The sequence below is a fragment of the Gavialis gangeticus genome, unplaced genomic scaffold (genome assembly GCF_001723915.1).
Source record: "Gavialis gangeticus isolate Ggan-Ray unplaced genomic scaffold, GavGan_comp1, whole genome shotgun sequence".
In the NCBI taxonomy this organism is placed as follows: Eukaryota; Metazoa; Chordata; order Crocodylia; family Gavialidae; genus Gavialis; species Gavialis gangeticus.
The window spans coordinates 77,292,082-77,312,991 of record NW_017729025.1 but is presented as its reverse complement, the minus strand read 5'-3'; the positions used below and the strand labels follow the sequence as shown (position 1 = coordinate 77,312,991).

The 20,910-nt window shown below is 36.9% G+C and overlaps 1 protein-coding gene across 1 annotated transcript in view; it reads right to left on the bottom strand.

The window, feature by feature from the left end:
- The window catches only part of RYR3 (ryanodine receptor 3), a 666,405-nt gene that overhangs the window by 484,672 nt on the left and 160,823 nt on the right, over positions 1–20,910 (bottom strand). Inside the window, exons 4-5 of the mRNA XM_019518966.1 lie at positions 2,624–2,698; positions 932–1,010 (exon numbers count right to left, since the gene is read on the bottom strand). Of these exons, the coding sequence (XP_019374511.1) occupies positions 932–1,010; positions 2,624–2,698 (154 nt within the window). The remainder of the gene's footprint in view (positions 1–931; positions 1,011–2,623; positions 2,699–20,910) is intronic.

The window sequence follows — 20,910 nt, the reverse complement described above, 5'->3', positions numbered from 1 at the left end:
ATCTTATCATTTGCTAGGCTAGGGATAGAAGTTACACATAAACTGGATTAAGTGATCAGAAACTGGTTTAAACATGTAACAGAGCAGAAGCTCAGTGCACATAAACCAGTTTCAAAATGGCTGAAACTGGTTTAAGATAAACCTGGTTGAATGTAGTATCAGGCTTAACTGATTTGGGTCAAACCAGTTTAAGCAACTTGTGTCCCAGACCCCTTCCTGGTTCAAGTTAAATCAGAGTCCCTCAGCATCGGAGCATGCTTTGCAGCCCTGGGCTGGGCTGTGCTGACTGCTCCCTAGCTGGAGCAGTGAGGACTGGCTGAGGAGGGGGTGGGAAGGGATATAGCCCAAGCCTGGCTGCAGATGTAGCCCAGTCTGTGGGGGCAGCAACTGCCCCCCTGGGCAGGCCCCAGCTGGGGTCTGGGGCCAAGGAGAAGAGTTAAACACCCCTTCTCCCACTCAAACTTATTGCTGTCTGCGACTGTAGCCTAGAAATCCCAGAGGCAGCTGGAAGCAGAGTCCTGCTACTCTGATTCTGGACTACAAATCACGGAGACTTTGGAGGCAGCAGGAAGAGGAAGCGAATGTTGGCTACATGCTACCGAGCCATGCTGGCTACATGCTACCGAGCCATGCTGTAGTGCCCCTGGCTTCTGGCCTGAGCCACTGCAGGCATGTGGCTGCATTTCCTAATCAAAGGTAAATGTCTTTTCACTTCTGTTTCAATTTAATCTCTGCAATTTAGACTAACCTGCAAAGACTGAATCAATTTAGCCTCGGGTTTTTTGACAGTCTGTACTTAGCCTTAATGAAATAAATGAATGACCAGTATGCAAGTATATAATGCTGATAGCTTCCATGTTTCCTAAAAGCATTCTTAAGCTTAGCATGACTGGCAATTATTTTGTCAGAGAAAAGCTATAAATATAAATACCTGCTGCATTTTCTCGTAACCCCACATCAAATGCAAGTTTATCTGTCTGGGATCTTGATGTTGTCAAACATGTTAAATACTGTAAAACATAATGAACTTATTAAAAACATGAAAATGAAAGGAATCAGCTAAAGCATGCATTCTAGTCAACGCTAGTGTAAGAGTTATATAACCCATTCCTACTGTCAAGGTTCATTTGTTCATTTTTTCTGATGATAGATATGACAGGAAAAAGTCAAGCTTGATCCCAACTATACTCCTCTTCTTCCTGCACAAGAGGAGTTGTCCAGTCTTACTTCTATAAAGGTATTAAACTCCTACCCTCACTTTCCAATAATTTCTTCAAGTATAATAAAAGTCCTCCTTCAAAGTGTAAAGGTTCAGAGACAAAATAAGATTTTGAAACAGCGCTTTCCCCATAGCAGCACTGCTCACGAGGAAAACACATCAGGTTGTTCAAAAAGTAACCATATGCTTCCTTTAACCACTGCTACATGTTCAGACAGTGGATCCAATTGATGACAGATTACAGAGAATAAAGACAGAACTACCAGAGATCAAAAGAAATGTACGGATTTCTACCAGAGGGGAAAAGAAGATGTTGTTTAAGGACATCTCTTCTGTTTCCTGTTTCCATGGATTCTTTACTCTTCAGTGGGACAACAGACCACAGCAAAGACAAGCCAAAGCTTTCTAACTGGTTTCCAAAGCAATCAAACAAATAAAATTAATGTGAGGGAACATGAAAATATCCTCCAAAGCATATTTGTGGATATAGTCCCTGAAAATTTTGGGAAAAATAGAAGAAAGTCCTACTGTATAAAAGAGACAAGGTTCTTCGGGTGAATCTGATATCTTTTATTAGACCAACTTAAATAGACAACCTATACCCCCTACTATATAAAAGACACTTCCAAAAAAAATAGGGTCTTCTGGTTGGCAGCAACTTGCTCATACCATCTATTAGCATCAAACATTTTAATGGATTCCTAAGCATACAGAAGTTAACTGCAAATAGAAGTGGTTTACAGTTGCATCTTAGACTGCTATGGGCTCAAAAATGGGAATCAGTAATTTAAAAAGCTCTCCTGCCTTAAATGTTGTTAGTGTATATATAATAATGAAATCCTACAGTACTTAACCAGAAATGTAACTATCTTTATTGACCTTATGACAAAATGTGTCATTTTAGCTGTCAGAAGTTATGCTATAATTGACACCATATCATAATAATTTTCAGTGGTTCTCTCCATACAAACTTCCATTAGGCTATACAAAATAAATAAGAAAAGATTTCTCATCAATTCATTTTACATCATTTTAAATCTTTTTTACTCAGTAAATAACAGCTATCTTTGACCTGTACCTTAAGGCAACATAAAATTACTTGATTTACAAATGGTTGATAATCAACACATTGTTGAGGTCCCCAAAGATATGAGTCACTTTTGAAAACATTGACTGAAGTGTTCTTTAATAGAATAATTATTTCCTTGCATGCATATGAGGGTTGCAACTTGATCTAAATTGTTTATTAATATGAATTTAATCTTACCCTCAATGTCCTTTCCAACCCTATGATTCTATAAGTTTAATCTTAGCAATTATAAGAACAAATTAAAAAAAAATTAATTTAACATGTTTTTCTCATGGTAAATATACAGTTAATTATAGTAGTTCTATGGCACTTACCATTCCACTAAATGAATGGCGAAGTAGTATAGCATGGCCATAAAGTAGGGTTCTGTGACCACCTCCTTGAGCTGCCTGTAGAAAATGACACAAAACGTTCACATTTCACGGTGCTACATGCAATAGAACCAGTCACATAAACATCTCAACAGTCACTGGAACTGAGTATACAGATATTCAAAAGGGATGGAGAAGTATAGATGCATAGCAAAAGTCATGTACAGTCAAAAAAAACCCTGAGTCATTCAACCAGTAAATGAGTATTTTTGAGGTGAAACATTTACATGAACTCTAATTCACAAGTAATTATTGTGATCTAATTGTAATTTTATCAAGTTAAAACAAAGAACTTTTCTATTAGTGGTATGTTCTGAAATGAAATGAGTAAAGATACTTCTTACCTTCCTTATAAACTTCTCAGAAGCATTCAGAACAAAAAAAAAATATTATGAAACTGAAATCTGAAGAGAGAAAGTATGACTACTCTCCTAAATAGTTCACATACCTATGTATTTTCTTATGATCCTGCATAATAAACAGTCAATGCTCAGTGACCCTCATGCTGCCATAAGCATTTGCTAAAACTAGTTTAAACCTTTAACAAATGATTGCAGCCCACTTTTTTAAATATTTATTTAGTTGAGACATGAAGAAGTGTTAAACATTTAAGATGAAAAATGTCTTGTGTTTGAAAGCTTCTCTAACCTTATCCTAACTACATAGTTGGTCCAATAAAAGATATCACTCTAAGAAATTCTTGCCCTCACATAGTTTCTAGCTGATCGTGGCTACAATATCACGCTTCCACTACTGTAACATTCAAGACTTGTGAGACTAAAGAAAATGTGTCATTTTAAGCCAAAAGAAAAGGTTCTCTTGGAGTGCTTCTTGGAAGTGGTGCACTTGCAAATAACATTATCAAACTTTTCTCCACAAAGTTACACATTTTTAAGGAAAAAGAAGAAGAAGGAGTCATCAGAAGCAGCTGAGATGTCAAAAGTTGGGTTTTTTTTAAGATGACTGCCAAATTCCAACCCATGATTCTATAAAAACACAGTCCTTATTTTTTTCAGTAAATAGTTTTCTCTAGAGATTACTATCAGAAAACTGTGCCAAACTAGCTAATATTAAAGAACACTCTCTTTATGTTCAGAACATTTCCTTGTTTTATTTTATTTTTTTGGAAGACAGAAAATGAAGATGTGCTTCAAAATTATAACAATAATATTTTCATATCATACTTCTACCATTTTAAAAATCTTTTTTCATAGTTCTTTTTAAACTCTGCACCTCTATGGCAACATCCTCCAAGCACTAAAAATCCCAACTGTCCGCCCTCCAGGAATTTCTATAACAGAGTGATAGCTCCAAGAAAAAAAAAAAGCAAGCAGTTACCTTAAATCATCAGTTATCTATGCAAATTGGTGTCAAAAGCAAATTCTCTTATAATGCATGGGATGCATAGAAACATTCACCACAGCCTGTCTACAATCATGTGGCTTACTTTAAGCTGTGTGATCATAGACTACAAGTGGCATGTACAGGCATTTGCCAGTGCAGGGAGCCACACAGGCAATCCAGTGCAAATAACTTGGGAATATGGGAGGCAGATGGGATCAGGAGGCGTAGTGGTTTGACAGGAGGGAGGGCATGGTCAGTGGGTGGGAAATCAGGGGGCTAAAAATAGCTTGGTCAGGGTTGAGCAGGGGTAGGAAGAGCACAGCCCCAGGGCTGAGGTGAATGGGTAGGCTTTCCCAGTCCCAGGACTGCACTCTAAACCTGTGCAGATGTTCACTGCATCAGGTTAACCCATTCCCAGTCCACATTAGTTCACCTACTCAGGTGAACTAGGTAAGATCGGGGCCACCATTTTTGGCTTGATTTAAACCCCCTGAATGTCTGAACAGATGGGCATTTAGACTGACCTCACCCTAATGTCTATACGTACCCATGATCAGAACTCTGTCAATGTCAGTGTAGACTAACAAGAGCTTATGGGAGGATAATTGCTTATACAAAGCTTTATAACAACCAGAATTTCTAAGAGAACTCTAACCCAATTAGTATTTTGAAAAATGAATAACAGTTATTGGCATCTTTGCCATTAAAAAATGAGTAATACATTCTAGTTAAAACATGCAGTGGGGAGTAAGGAGCAATTACACTTAAAAAAAAATACAATTGTTATTGCATTTTGCCTGCCAAAGTAAAAAATCCAGCTGGCCATCAACTGCCATAGCCTACTGATCTGAACTTTCTCAAAGAGCTGCTTGATGATTTAAAGGAAAAAAAGATTCAGCATCCCACACCACTATTTTGCTTTTATTACTATTTATTAGACCAGCTGTGTGTGGAAGCCAAATAAGTGACATTTTGAATTGTATGTCATGTCATTTTTGTGGCAAAGAAAAATGTATATTTTCTTTTATCCAAAAGATATATAATAGAATTTTGTATATTGGAGTAGAGGTTGAGGGGGTAGTAGATGAGAAAGAGGGAGTTAATAATTAAATATTAATATGAATGTACCTCAAGCATATCATCTGCTAAAACAATAATTGGAAAACTGAAAAACACTGAACCAAATTCAGGTATGAGTAAAACAGCTGTAATAAATAACCATACAGTGATCTGCAGGGAAATGAATATATGAACTGCCCACAGCTACACATAAAGAGTACTTGTACTAGAAGATTTAATCCTAGTGAGACAGTGTGCATGTAGATAGGGGTTGTGACATGATCCAGTGTTCAGGAAGGAGAAAATTTACTAAAATTTGAGGCACATAATAAGACAGCCCAAATATTATGTGTTTGGCCAGCAAAGCATAAATGCTGTTAGCAACTGAGCTGATTCACAAAATGACCTTCACAGTTCTTTTCCAAGCCACAATTTGAGAGCATATACCTACATACAGCTCAGGATCACTAATGTCAAACATTCAAATAGCTTGAGTAAGGCCTCCAGAATTCTTCTATTGGAGTCTGGTTTGTTTGCTTTATTATTTTTAAGGCTTACATTTTCAAACTTTGTAGTTAGAAATACATCTAAAAACAAAAAGCTGAGATCCTGACAAGCTCATGTATATATGGTCTGAATTTCCACCTTTCATTTCCACCATTCATTTGAGCACACCACCCCTTTTCATTTATATGGATGTAGATGTTAGATGCATGGCCTTTTGAAGATGTATAATAGGAACAAACCTGATCCTAGGGCTTAAAATATAAAGAAATGGTGATTACAGTTAAAAAGTCTAACTTTTCTACCAGGGACCCTTGGTGAAATACCAGTTTCCCTCTTTACTGAAAACAGGAAATACTTTTGGTAATTCTAGAAAATGACTTTTTAATGTCACCAATATAGACACAATACACTAAGAAAGAACAATAAATAAAAGCAGAAGTGGAGGCAGACTAGGCAAGCAAAAGTGAGAGAATAAAATGTGGATGTTTACTATGCATGCATGTGTGTGTGAGCATGCGTTTGTGTATGCACACACTTACAGCATTAAAAAGAAAAGGGACAGTCATGAGGCTAACAAAACACAGAATAACAAAGAGTAATTTGAAGGAAAGCAAGCTTATATGATCCTGCAAATACTATTAAATCTCACAGCATTCATTATTAGGCAAATCTGATAACTTATTATTATTGGCAAATCAGACAAAGAGAGGTTTGTCTTGCCAAGGTCACACAACGACTCAGTGGACAAACCAAACACAGAACCTTACTTCCCAGCCCCATTTTTTAACCAAAATCTTAATGGAAACATCATGCAAATTCAAAGCCAGTTCTAATTCTAAACATACAGCACCTGTATTAAATACTCAGTGCAACTTAATTTATCAATATCTAGAACAACTTTGTTTTCCATTAAGTATAAAAATAATTTATTTCAGACTGTAAACAGGACCTCAAGTTACATTTCAAACAGTATATCATGACACTGACTGATAGCAGAACAAATCATAATGAATCAAAAAGCTTTTTCCTAACAATATGGAGTCTATTACATAGCTTTCACTAAAACTTATTATGTTAAAACACATGTCAATGAGAATTGCATACATGAAAATAACAAAACTTGACCATTTGGTAATTTTCCATTTTGGTGTATGTATTACTTCTTAAACATTTTTTTCTTTAATATAAATATGAAGATCTGAAAAAAACCATGCAATAGTGATAAAAAAGTTAAAACATAATATCTACAAATTTAGATTAAATTCTGGAATATGATGCATATTCTTTCATGCTATTTACAGAAAATTCTTTACCATACTGAGGGACAAATCCTAACACTATTACTCAGTCCCAACTCAGTTAAACAATCAGTGACTTCTATTGTATATGAATTTTTTCTGAGGAAGGGTGGCAGAATTTAAACCTCAGCATCACTCTAATAATAAAGAAGAATTTGACTGCTAGCAGAGGCTCATCTTTAAGTAAAAGCTGAGAAAACATTAGTGTAAAAAGTATCAGGTAAGTATTTGAGAGGTTGCATCCATAAAAAGGTGTCACTATTCTCCTTTTCCTTGGCAACACTAACTAGCAGCATTGAGAATATGTTAATGGGCACGGAGACCAACAATATTTTGCTGTGGGAAATGCTTAATGGTATATTTGCTACTAACTTAACACAGAAATACGAAGGGCCCAAAATAATTAATTCCACTTCTTTCTTTCTGGATTTTTTTATTAACCAAGAATATAGTGCAAATCTCTAGAAATGTGAATAAAGTATCATAAAGTATCATAGTTATAATGGGAAAAAAGCTTTTCTTAATCAGTTTTCAATAAAATACTATGCATGCATTAAGAACAAGTGATTAATAAGCCATTTCATTTTATCTTTGCTTTCTTGAAAACTTAAGTGAATTAATTACAAGTTTGACTTGTGGAAAATAAACAATATTTTCCCCAGAGAAAGGCTGAAGGTAGAGTAGTTTTATTCCAAGCAAATTTAATAAAGGAGAAAAAGTAATTACACAATGTGCTATAGTCTCAGTAGAACAATAAACTCATGTCATTGAAGAGAGTTATAACATTAAGCATATGGCCAAATGTTGTTCTCAGTGACAACACCAGTTATATTCTAACTATGTACCATGCCTCTTGAATATATAAGAGAAAGAAATTCTACAAAATATTTTTAAAAATTATCAAGAGGAAACTATGAAACACTTCAAAAGATCAAGATTTTTCCCTTTAAATTACAATTCTTTAACTTACTGAATTGCCTAATATTTTGCTGTTTCATATATAAAGTATTTTACTTGATGAGCTGGTTATGTCAACTACGCTAATCTATCTCCAGACGGGCCTTTATTATAATTTGTTTGAAAACCTGATGTCATACTTCCCATTTGTTGAACTCAATTAGTAATGGCTTAGCCATTTAGCCTCTTCTGTACCTCAGTGCAGTTAAATTTTCATGGTCTAGAAAAAAGAGATCATTTGCTTTGTTGTTGAGGTGTTCACCCTTTTATCAGTCCTAGCAATTTAGGGTGTTACTGCCCATTGTCACTCCAAAGGCTTTCAATTCCTGAGGGTATCTTGAGACGATGTGAGACGATGGAGAGAATGATATTTGTCTGGCCTCAACTTTCAGAAGCTGTTGCTTCAGTGAGCTTCCATAGGAACAAGCTGCCCTCTGTTTCTCTGGCCAACAGTCCACATCAGTCAGCATTCTGATTACTGGAGCCTGAACAAAGATTTCTCTTTGAACAGGTTCATCATAAAATGAATAATCGCACCAGAGTTAAAAGCAGCAGAAGAAAATCCAACTGAAAAGTCAGCTGTCAATCAGGAAAATTTTAACGAAGTAGAAATAGGGCATTTCTCAAAGGATTGTCTTCACATGGGTTACCAGTAATTTTCTTGAGTTTGAGCAATCATTCCTGAAGTAGGTGGATCAAGCCCAGAGCGATTTGTAAGACCATGCCATGAGAGATCATCTATGCGTAACAGGGGAGCTTTGATGAAAGCTGATGATGAAGTTGTTCATGATGGTGCAATGGTTAGGAGAGATACTGGGATTTCACAAATAAGTCAGTCAAATACTGGAATATCTGATTCACAGATTTTAAGGCCAAAAGGAACCATTATTATATCATTTGGTCTGATTTTCTGTATAGTGCAAATGACCAAATTTAATCTAGTTACTTTTAAACAAAGGCAAAAGTATATCTTCCATAAATATAAATATAAATAAATATATCCAGCCTTGATTTGAAGATCTAAAGAAATAGAAAAATCATCATATTTGCACAGTCTGCCCATAGCCTGCTGATTAGGGCACTTTCCTGAGAAGTGGGAGATGCCATTTCAGATCCCACCAAGCTGCAAAGAGCTTAGAACCCAGGTTTCCTTATTTCTGGTGGAAGTACATCACCATGCACTATCCTTTGCCTAGTATTTCCTATTGGCCGCCCTATAGGTAACTTTGTGATCAGTGCTTATGTATGAGAACACAATATGGATTCAGAGAATGGGAAAGTTGTGCACTTTCGCAGGGCAGAATATGATTGGCCTTTACAAGCACACAACACTGTTCAGTGAGAGAATGGAAAAGAAATACAGCTGCTCCAGTAGATGTGGATGGCTTAGACAAGATGCTCTTTTTTGGGTGAGGGACCACTTGGACATCTAGCAGGTGGAACAGGAATTGAACCTCAGCCTTTATTATGATTTTTTCACAACCTCGTATGTTCAACAGTCCTTGAAGGAAGAAGCTTAGAGTTTAAATAAAATCTATGACAGCCAGAATTATATGTGAATATCTCATGTATTTGTCATATAATGCCTATAATCTTTATCAAATAATTTGAGATACGTATTATTTACTTTATGCAGTATTTAGGTCTTTTCATGATCTGCTTTTAAGTGGTAAAAGAGTAATATTTATTGAAGTACATCTCAGTATTTTAAGGTTAGGCTCAAAACAACCTCTCTCTTTATGACAGAGGAAAGCTGCAGCTGACTGCTCCAGTGACGTGTGGGCAAAACTGCAGATATCTTGTAAACATTTATGATACCAAAATGAGCAAAACAGTTGATTTTAAAAAAATAAGGGAAACAACCACAAAACCATAATCTAAATGAGCTGCTATTAATAGATATGTAAGTTAGTGCCTTAAAAGATATGGAATGAGATGAAATTCCTGCCCAAGACAGCTTGGTAGCCAACACTGTATTTCTAACATTTTTAGGGTGCATACAGTCATTAGTTGCACCTAGTCTACATTCACATAGCTCACTTTAAGTTAGAGATTTAAGAAGTCCAAACTGGTTGTTGGTTCTTATCTTGTCCTTTTCTTCCATCTTTGCTCTGCTTTCCTTGGTGGCTCTGCAGGAGAGATCCCTCTTCAGGTAAATGCTCTTTAGCAGTCAGGCCAAGCCAGGTGTTTCCTCCCTATCTCTGAGTCTCCCTAGAAAGGCAATGAAGCAACTACATCTATTCTCCTCCTTCCCATGTGAAGCAGTTGGTGGAGACAGCAGGTGCTTAGAGAACTCTAGAATCACATCACAGCTACTTCTGAGGATATGAGAAGCGGTGAGACATAGCTAAGAAAGCAGTGCCTTTAAGTTCCTCATCTGCAGTTACAGAGCTTATTGAAACCCTTCAACTAAAAGGCCCATTCCAGGGAACACATTATTAAATAACATTTTCTTTTTTAAGAAACTCTCCTTTGTGGGGTGTAAGTTGGACACTACTGTACTATACAAAGCAACTATCATATACTTCCAAAGGTTTATTGCAGCTGTCACAGGCAGCTTTTTTCAAGTCTTTAAGTTCCTAAATATAAAGGTATTGTGCCTACTTTTACTCGCATCAAATAATCTTCAGTGGGACCGGTCACATACTGCTTTGTACAGCAATTATTTTCTAACAAGTCACTACCAGTAACACAGAATGCATTGCAACCTGAAACTATATTTCCACAAAAGATTTATCTTTACTCTTCTACCCATTCTTACAAAGCCACTGTTATAATGTAAAATGTGCATCAAGGTTAATTTGAAAATAAAGAGATATTGAGCAACAAGAAATGGTATCATTCCTACGCAGTTAGTTATGATATGATATCCTCAGGTAAGTTCTACTTGCTAATATTACCTTTCTATAATGCACCATATCTCAAAAGGTCAGTATCTAGCCATAAGCCCACCAAGTGTTAATTATTTTCAAGAGAATTATGTTCTCACAGTCCGATAAACTTCACCACTTTGGGGGGGAAAAAGAAGCAGTCCATGCTATCAAGACCTTAATAAAGGATTTGTTACATTTCAGTCAACAATGTTTTGCTTAAAAATATTAAAATCATTTGACTTTATCACTTCAACAGGATGAAAAACAAATCTGGAATAAATTTAGCTGTCTTGTCTACAAAATGAAACAAATTTGAATCCTTTTACACTGTAATAGAGGCATCACATTGTCACATTCCTATCAAGTGCAATGCATCATAAATTATCAATATTTTCTATTTGTGATCAACCAGATCAAACAGGTTACATTTTTAAAGACAAACTCTTCACACAACTTTTTTCATGAATAATGAAATCATGAAAAAATAAACCTTTAATTAGGTATGCGAAGTGGATGCAAAAATCCATTTAAAAATAGAATCTTGAATTTCAATATTTTTTGACAAGTAGGTATCTTAATATCTAATTAAATCATCTAGAATGCTTAGAAACAACATGTTTTATCTGTTTAGATATTTAAAACTATAAGTAACTGCAAGGAGTTTGAATTCAGTTAGAAATTCTGCATTATCATACACAAATATTTTAAAGGCTATTGTTACCAAAGTTCAGTGATCCATATCAGCACAAAAAAAATACCACCATTTGTAAAATATTAACTAATTATTGTTTGTTTCAAAACAACACAAAGATGGTGTACAAACATATCTATTTACAATATAAGAAAAGACAAATTAAACATTTAGGTCGTACAACTTATTCTACAGAAACAGGAATCCTATATTCAGAAAAGTAGGATGTGTAGAGCAATATGGACAAATATTAGTTAAATGATTTAATGTTACATGTTCTTTCACTTGAAAATGCCTCTACTGTGTGATCAAATTCCTATCTGTTACCAAAGGCATGCCCAAATATGGGCACTGTGGGCCAGGTTCTATTTCTACCTATTAGACACATTAATTTATCTTAGGCACCCATGTGCAATTCAATCTGACTTGCTCAAGTCCCTGAAAAAATGGGAATGGAAAGGGTCAGTGGAGGGTCCTCTCCCCCTCTCTGCTTTTTGGGACTTAATTTAAAAGTAAGATGGCAGTTGCTGTAAAAGAAAATTAATGACTGGATTTTCAGGGACTCAAAGTGGGACAGCATAGCAGTTAGGAACCTAATTCATTTGTATGCCTACTGAGTGGAATAGAATCTGGCCCTCAGAGTATGTCTGTGTGACTCAAGACAACACTGTGTTGTAATATGCCACTCTTGCCATTTATGCGCTCCTACACTAGAAGTAGAGAAATGAAGTAGCATAGTTGTATTGGTGTCATAGCATCGCACAAATGCAGTTGTGCTATCTCTAGTCTAGGAGATAAACAACAGCTGAAAGCCTAGGATAAGCAGGAAATGGAGGATGATTGTGTGTATCAATATATTGGTATGTCTCAGCATGGACAAATTATACAGATACACCCTTAGGGCCTGACTCCAACTTATTGATTTGAGAGCCATCTCATTCTTAACTTGTCTGACAGATTTCAGGGAACTCGCTAAGAAATATTATAGTATTCATTTTGAACAAGGTGCAGAATTAAACTAATTAAAAACAGATTATTTTTCACTTGCTGCTACAGACCTTCAAGTACGATAGTTGCTCACATACTAGACATACTTCTACCCAAAAATCAACACCCCAAAACTGGGGCGTGCATCTTAAGCAGGGAAGCTGATTTTCTGCCTGGAATAGGAGCACCCTGATTTGTTTAGCAGGAGCATCCAGCTCTACTAGGTAGAAGCAGTGCCATTTCTAGTTAGGCAACTGAGAGAGTCTAGTGACTTAGTTGCTCATTGTTCATCACTCCACAGCTGTTAACCAAGGTATCTTCATTTTAATAGTGTTGATGTTCCACTAATGAAGCTAAGTTTTCTTCTGGTAGTTTTGTTGTCTACTAGCTAATCCTGGTTTCTCTTCTCCTATTTTCCACCCCTATAGACTATTTTTAACTTTTTTCAAAATTTTAGATCCATCCATAGAAACCAGTCTTCAGCACAGCTAGGTTACAGCTTTTGTTTAAGTAAGAAAGGGAGGGTTATAGAGCTGGAGATTAGGCTCCATCCCATAAGTCTGGAAACATCATCTTTTTTTTTTTTCACTTTTCCTTCCAAAAATCAAAGTGAGTGTCTTATTTGGGAGCATCTGGTATGCAAGAATATATGCTTTCTTGATGATGGGAAGTGCACATTTTCCTAGGGGTTGTTTTTTCAGTGAGAGTTAGCCTACAAAGGTTGGTCCAATACCTCTTCTGTCTACAGAGAAACTAAGCTCAGCTTGAGAATGCTTTCAGACTAAAATTGTAGACTTCTCTCTGAGTACAAACTTGACCTTGGAGTTTGGGTTTATTTCAGTCTGGGTTAACAGTCTCTACTTTTCTGTAGGAAAAAAAAGGTAATGTCTGGGTGCTTTCAGTCTTCTTCTTCTGTATCACAATTCCATTTTGGCTAAGACTTTCTTATCAACCTCCTCCCTACTTCTGCATTGTATGTCACCTGGACTAGCTCATCAATTTAACTCACATTTGTCTGCTTCACTTTCAGTTTTGCCATGACTGCATAGAATTTGAACAGAAATGATGTACTATGGGTCACTTCATGGTGGGCAGACTGAAATCCTTAATGCCATTCTTATTAAGTTTTCCAACTTGCTGTTCATTTCTGCCTTTATAACTGTCTGAATAGGCATGCATGGAAGTCATTTACATGAAGTATTGTTCTCTTGTCATTTTTACAGAGCAGCTCCATCAGAGAGAGAGAGATACTATAAATGAATTAATTAGTGGCCCAGCTTAATGCATCACCTAGAACCCTGGCCAGTTCCCTACAAGCAAATATAGTACACTGTGGACTCATTTACATGGATCTGGCATGAGTACGCATTGCCGTGGTGATGCTCTACCTGTGCCAGACTAGATTGGGATAACTCAGCTCTGTATATATACCCTGGTTTGCAGTAGGTTTAAAAGGATTTATATATGAGGAAATAGTGAACTGTACCATGAGGTCACCTATTTCAAACAGCTTTAGAAATTTCCCAGGTTCAGCACCTTTTCTATTTAAAATTTGGAAAAATGTTTACTGTAGGAAACAAAATTTGTCTATGCAGAATATTTTAAGTGACTGATAACCACCTGGAGGTGTAAGACCCCATCCAAAACCATAAAACAAAAGCCACAAAGAATAAAACTCTTCCGAACTTTCACTTACAAGTGAAAGTTCTAATTTACTACAAGCACAACTGAAGTCAATTTCATGCAAAGTAAATTTGTATCAAATGAAGAAAGAAGAACATACCCATTCGGAGAGGTCACTAGGCTAGCGAAGTCAAAAACAAAATGGTAAATGTAAACTTAGTTATATACACAACTTTGTTTGGGATGTGTTCAAAATATCTTTGTAATAGTTGCTGTTCACTTGATTTTTAAAGACAGTACAAGCTAGAACAATTTTAGATAAACAAATACTATGAATATTTAAAGGACAGAATTACCACCAGCAGGAATTTTCATCTTTGAAATAAACAGTGATACTGTGTTTAACATTTATTCTTTTCCAGTACAGCACTGTTACTATCAGCAAAATGGTTAGTAAGCAACATGCCATAGCACAAAATGACCTGCAAGAATCTGTAAATTACTGGCATGGCATCACAGTGGTTTTGCATAATTATATTTATGAGGATGAATTCAGTCAAGAAAAGCGGTCAGGATGTAAGTTAGCTACACTTGATTTATCATGAAAAAGACAATGGAATAAAAATTAGGAGACATGCTTTTCTGTTTCTATTTTATTAGGTTGAACAAAATGAAAAGGTTCTTCCTTGCTTTCTCATTATAACACAAACACTCTTTCTTATCAAGACTATCATCAATTTGATTAGATTCATAAATGGTATAAAACAGCAACAGTATAAAATATTAATCAATAGCCCCAGATTTGGTTTAATCTCAAAAAAATGCTCTTAAATATCAAACTTGAAGTGCTGATCAAAAACTTTTTTTTAAATTTCCCTTATTTGCAGCTAAAAACACACATGCATAGACTCTAACACTGTATTGCATAAGAGATAAGGATGCCATACATACAACCTTTTGGATACAAAGCCGCAGAAGTAAGGAAATGAAAGGCTGAGCCAACCAACACCGCACAAATACACATATATCACAGCAACCATATTTGCAGTAAATATGTCCCAAAAATTACTTAGTTAATTTTTTTCAGACGAAGTACTGTGGCCACTGGCAGACTTTAATTTAATGGGCTATGCAGCATGGGGGTTGACAAGCGCTGGGCAAGGGGAGCTAATAAGCTCCCCCACTTGGCGGCTTTAAACTTGCATGCAGGGCAAGAACTCACAGGTTCTGGGTGCAGGAAGCTTATGGCCTCCCCCTGCTCAGGTTTAAACATGCATGGCTGAGCTGTCCAGTGTGGGCTGCATGGCATGCAGGTTGGCAGGTGCTGGGCAGGGGAAGTCCAATCAACTTTCCACACTTGGTAAGTTTAAACCCGCACATGGGGCAGCCCTGCACAGACTGCTTTGCTTGTGGATTTGTCAGGCACTAGGTGAGAGCACTCTATCAACATGAAATGCCAGACAGGGGAAGCCTTATGCATGGGTTTAAACCTTCTGAGTGAGTGGAGATCATCAACCCCCATACCCTCATTACCTGTGAAACTGAGTGCTGCAGTTTAATGTAGGGCTGCAGCACTGGGCTTTAACATACCAAATTACTGTACAATACAAACTGGGCACATTTAGATAAAGATATTGCATACTAAATGCAAAACATCTTTTTGGCTGGTTTGCCATTTTATTATGCCATAAATCACTTGGTTGACATTTTTCAATTTATGGATCAATTAACGTATTAATTATGCCATAAATGTAACATCTGCCAGGTGACTGTATGCTTGAAATTGTGATGCTAAAGGAACTCAGTTTTTCCAGGCAGAGAGAAGACCAAGATAGTGCCCATATATATATATATATAAAAAAAATCTCTGAAATGCTTCTAGAAAGTACTTTTATCAAATATTAGGCTCATGTATAAATACATGATGGTTTATTATGGCATTATTTTTTTCTTGGCATTCCTTTAGAATAATTTGCAACTCATTCATATCCTCACCTTTACATGTAACACCTCTTAGAGTCAGCTTGATAAATCATACCACTTGCTACTACATCATCATGTAGTTATTCTTTATCCCTGCATGTATGTATACATACATATAACTAGGTACATACACCAATATAAACACATGATCCATATTTGAAATATGTTACTATGCATATGTGAAATATATACATATTGATAATTCTACAATCCTTCTATATATGCATGTGCCTGGAGAATTAACACAAGCTCCACACACAAAGAATAGCAGAACTAAGTGCATAGAGAATGTATACTGAGTTTCTTTAATTATATTTTGATTTGAAACTAACCTAATTAAACAAGATGGATTATATTTAAAAACTGGAAAACTATAAAACATACAAGACCATCATATCTACAAAGAGAAACAACTTTCAAGGAAAATGAATTTGAAGGCCTAAAAAAGTTGATATCCCATTTAAATTGGAGGACTGCAAAGAAAAATTACCAGTTTTAGATGCCACAGTGGCTTTTTTTCCTCCAATTAAAATTCTGTAAACCTGCTATTCATGTTGATAAATACTTCTGGTCCTTTGACTACTCAATACTATGCATGGAAAATCATGGAGGATTTGAACTTCAGAGCACTTTAAACATCACACTGTAATTCTATTGACATCAGTGGGAGGCTGGCTCAAACTGAAATTCCCTCCTTCACCCTCAGAGTATTTGCAGAGCTGAATAATTAAAAAAAAGAAACAAACAAAAGCAAAGAAAACACATGCCTGTGCTAATATTAATAGAAATTTGAGTAGGTGTTTTGGATATAAATTAACGTACACATTAGATCTGGCTGGAAAATTCTACAAATGCTGGTCAGAAACACAACTTTATTAAAGAAATATTGTTTGACCCTCCCTATCAGCTCTGTTAAAAATATTTTAAATGGTTTTAATGTAGTTTGTTCCCTACACAATTTCAAAAAAATGAAAATGTTATTTAAAATGAAGTATATATGGTTAATTTAAAAAAAAAACCACTTTGCATTTTGGAGTGGTTATTTATACTTTTGAATAAATTCTATTGTTAAATTTTCAAAGTTGTCTGTGGTGCTGTTTGTTTGTTTTTTAAGTGCTGTAATAATAAATATGAAACCTAATACAATTATCTAAGAATGCATTTGAGGCTTGTTCCAGCTCCCACTGAAAGCAGTGAGAAGATTCCCATTGGGTTCAACAGTCCCTTACGGAACAGCCTGTAATGGTTGTGCTCACATAATAAACATTCACATAGTGCTGGGAAACATTTATCTTTCCTTGTAAAGAGAATGCAGTCTCTTGAATATAGTTAGGAAAACTTCAGTAACCAATCACAATTTAACCAGTCATAGCTAGAATACACTTTCATTTTCTTGGAACAACTAAGAATTACTGTATTATAATAAAATGTTTAAGTAGTACTCTGATGCATACCTTACAAATGGATAATATCAGAATCTGTTTTAAAACAGTAAGCTGGTGCAGAAAAGTGAACATATCATAGTATGAATGTTGGAGTGCACTGGTAGAGATTTTTGGGGGCCAATACCGATAGCCAATTTTTAAGAAGGCATATTGGCTGATACCAATCTGATTTCTGACATGCAGCCCAGCAGCTTGAAGAGCAGTATTCAGCTGGTAAATCTGTCATGGTGGAAGGGGAGGGGAAAGGAAAGGGGCATGGGGGGAGCAGATTGAGGCACCTGCAGTGAGGGAGGGAGTGGGGTTGGGGCCAGGGCTGAGGCAAGAGCTAGGGCATGTGTTGCCCAGCCAGGGCAGTGTCGGGGACAGAGCCATGGCTTGTCTGGGAGGGAAGGGGTGGAGAGGCAGCTTCTGCCACTGTGCACACCTCAAGAATGCATGGGGGGGCATGTGCCCCCAGATCTACGCAGGGCAGGGCAGGCTGCCAGTGTGGGCTGGGACAGCACCAGACTCTTCCCAGTGGGGGTTGGGCTGGGGTGTGCTAAGGGTGGTGCTGGGAGGGGACTACGGGGTGAGGGGGGGACAGGTCCAGCCCCAGCCTGCAGCAGCCTGCCCCAGTCCATACAAATCCAGAGGCATTTGCCCCCCATGTCCTCTCGGGGTACATACAGGAGCCACCCCCCCCATACCCTATGGATGAGCTGCAGCTCCGTCCCATGCCCTGCCTGCCCCAGCTGGGCAACACCTGCCCTACCCTGGCTGGCTAACGGCTGCCTCAGCCCTGGCTCACCATGGGGCCTTGATCTGCCCCCACCATTTCCCTTCACTTCCCCTTGCCCTTCCACCACAACAAACGTACCAGCCGGATGCAGCTTTCCAAGCTGCTGGGTTGTGCTCCTTGCTGCCTATGTGCTGCACTGTGGCTGTACACATGCATGGAGCATTTATCGGCCACATCAGGCAAAAAAAAAAAATGATTTCCAATACAGTCAATTTTCTTTATATCAGTGCTGAACCAATATCAGAATGATGACTTGGTTCACATCTATATGAATGCAATTTATAATTCAACAGACAAATTTCTGAGCTTAAACTCTAGAAATTCCTAAGCTTAGAATAAATAATGCATACATTAAAAATGTTTAAGTACTGATTTCTGAGTAAATAACACAAAAAATCCAAACCTCAGTTGCTTAGAACAGACCCTAATACCTCCTTTGGGAAGGAAAATAAACTGTTTTTTTAAGTAATGTTCAATTCTTACTCCTCCTGTATGAGCCTCTTCCATTTTACAGAACTATGCAGAAAAAGAAGAAAATAAAGCACATGCAAAGAATTTCAAGTTTAGGAAAGAAGACAAAAAGTCAAAGGAGAACTTTAATTATGAAGCAAATTTGGAATAAATCAGCATTTTTACAGGGAGGGTGCTACCTTTTGTTTGTTTCTTTTGATAATATTAAGACCATTTATGCTTCTAACATTAGTTTTATCCCTCATAGCTTTACTGTTCCTTCTGCTTGATTTGGTAGTGAAATCATAACTCTCAGTATAAATCTGAGTACTAGGAGGCTCAAAGAGAAGAGGAGTTCTTTGACTGCCCCTAGCATAACTAAAAAAAGAAAAACTGAAGGACCATCTTGAAGTGGGCAGGTTGATTTGCATAATTAAATTTCCTTGCCATTTAGCACCATGTGGTCCCACAAGGTATAAGTGTTAACATTTATTACAGAACTAAAATTAATGAACTTATCTGGGATAAAACATGTAACAGCTGCGGTGTATAGGTGTGGAGAGAAGTAACTTTTGAAACATTTGAGAAGGGTAGCACTTCAGCCAGAGGACATGTGCACAGCCTCTGTTGTACCGCCCTGTTGGAACACTCCAGCCAGGGGCCGCTCCAGGTACTGAAGGATGACTTGCACCAGAGCGGAGAGTACGGGAAAGGAGAGGTCCCCAGGGGTCTGGCGCTAGGGTGGAGGGAAGGGATGAGGGCTCATTTCAGAGGTAGTGTTTTGGGCCACTTAAGCCACTTGTGGAATGTTTCAAAGGCAAGTACATGTGTACAGCTGAACCTCTGAAGCATTTCAAAGGCATTTCAAACATTTCAATTTTTACTTCTGTCCAAAACCTGTAGTAATTAATTGACCGAGATGGGAAAAACTCTGATGGGAGGATTGGCTTCACTCTGAGCTTCTAGGCAAACTACAGTATTAGACTATATTGTGATCCTTATTTAAGCATCCCATCACAGGTATCAGCAGCTTTGTCTGATATGGGTTGACTTAAGAGCCCAGACCAGAGGAGCCTATAGAGCCAGCCTCAAAGGACTAAAGATGACCACAGCAGATATCTGACAGAAGTCCATTCACCTGTGGTTGACTGAAGGCACACTAACCTATATTTGAACGCGGTACATAAGATTTTGACTTAGATGAGAGTTTTGTCTTCCCCACCAGGCCGGCCACTGAGCAATAATACAGGACTGGTCATAACATGCGTACACTGTACACTATTCAGTTAATTTTATACTATAAGATATTGAATCTCTCCCTTAATGAGCTAAGAAGCTGTGTTACCAGGTTTCTAATAGTGCACGTCAGATAAACATAACTAAAGGTTACCAGGGTTTTTTGTTTTAAATTCCTAAACGCACAAGCATGAATTATGAACACTAGGGAATGAAGCCACATATCTGGTTTTCAAGGGAACACAGCTGCTCCCTAAGTGTAATATGGCATGCAATTGAGTCATTTGGCATTGTTAACACACTAAACAAAGTTTACATGTTTATTACTTGAAAATATATTTGAATTTTCTCAAAGGAATTTTGATCAGATCACTGTATCAATCAGCCAAATTGAAAGGAATCTCTATCTAGGTTTGAGTTCAGGCCAATCTCTACGTAACTTATCATTATCTAGTGCCAAATAAATGATTCAGTACTATTAACTCACTGCTGGAGCATAAAAGGAGAAAGAGATAGGCTGTGAAAGAATAAACCACAGTTTTTAAATTCAAATAGCTTTGTCAATAATAAATAATATATTTCTAAATTATGTTTACTTGCTGAATCTGATGACACTTCAATATGAAAATTCTTCTTTTACTTATTTTTGTGGTCCTCTGATGGCAGTGGTGATCTGACATTACACCAATGATGCAAGAAAAGACTTGCAGCAGTTACTTTTCCACATCATACTATTAATGTTATTTTAAAGAATGTTTGTGTTGTAATATATCTGGAGATGTCAACACACTACTATAGACATTACAAACCATTTTCACTTAAGAACTCCTGCCCCCAAACCACAAATTAGGTATCTACAAGTAAGCTCTCTAAGAAACAATCCTTTAGATATTTATCTACAGGAAGAACCTTATATAAATGATGAAAGTAAAGAAAGAATCTAAATAAAATATCACCTTATTTAGATGACAAATGGAATGTAATTCCTAAGAGTTAACT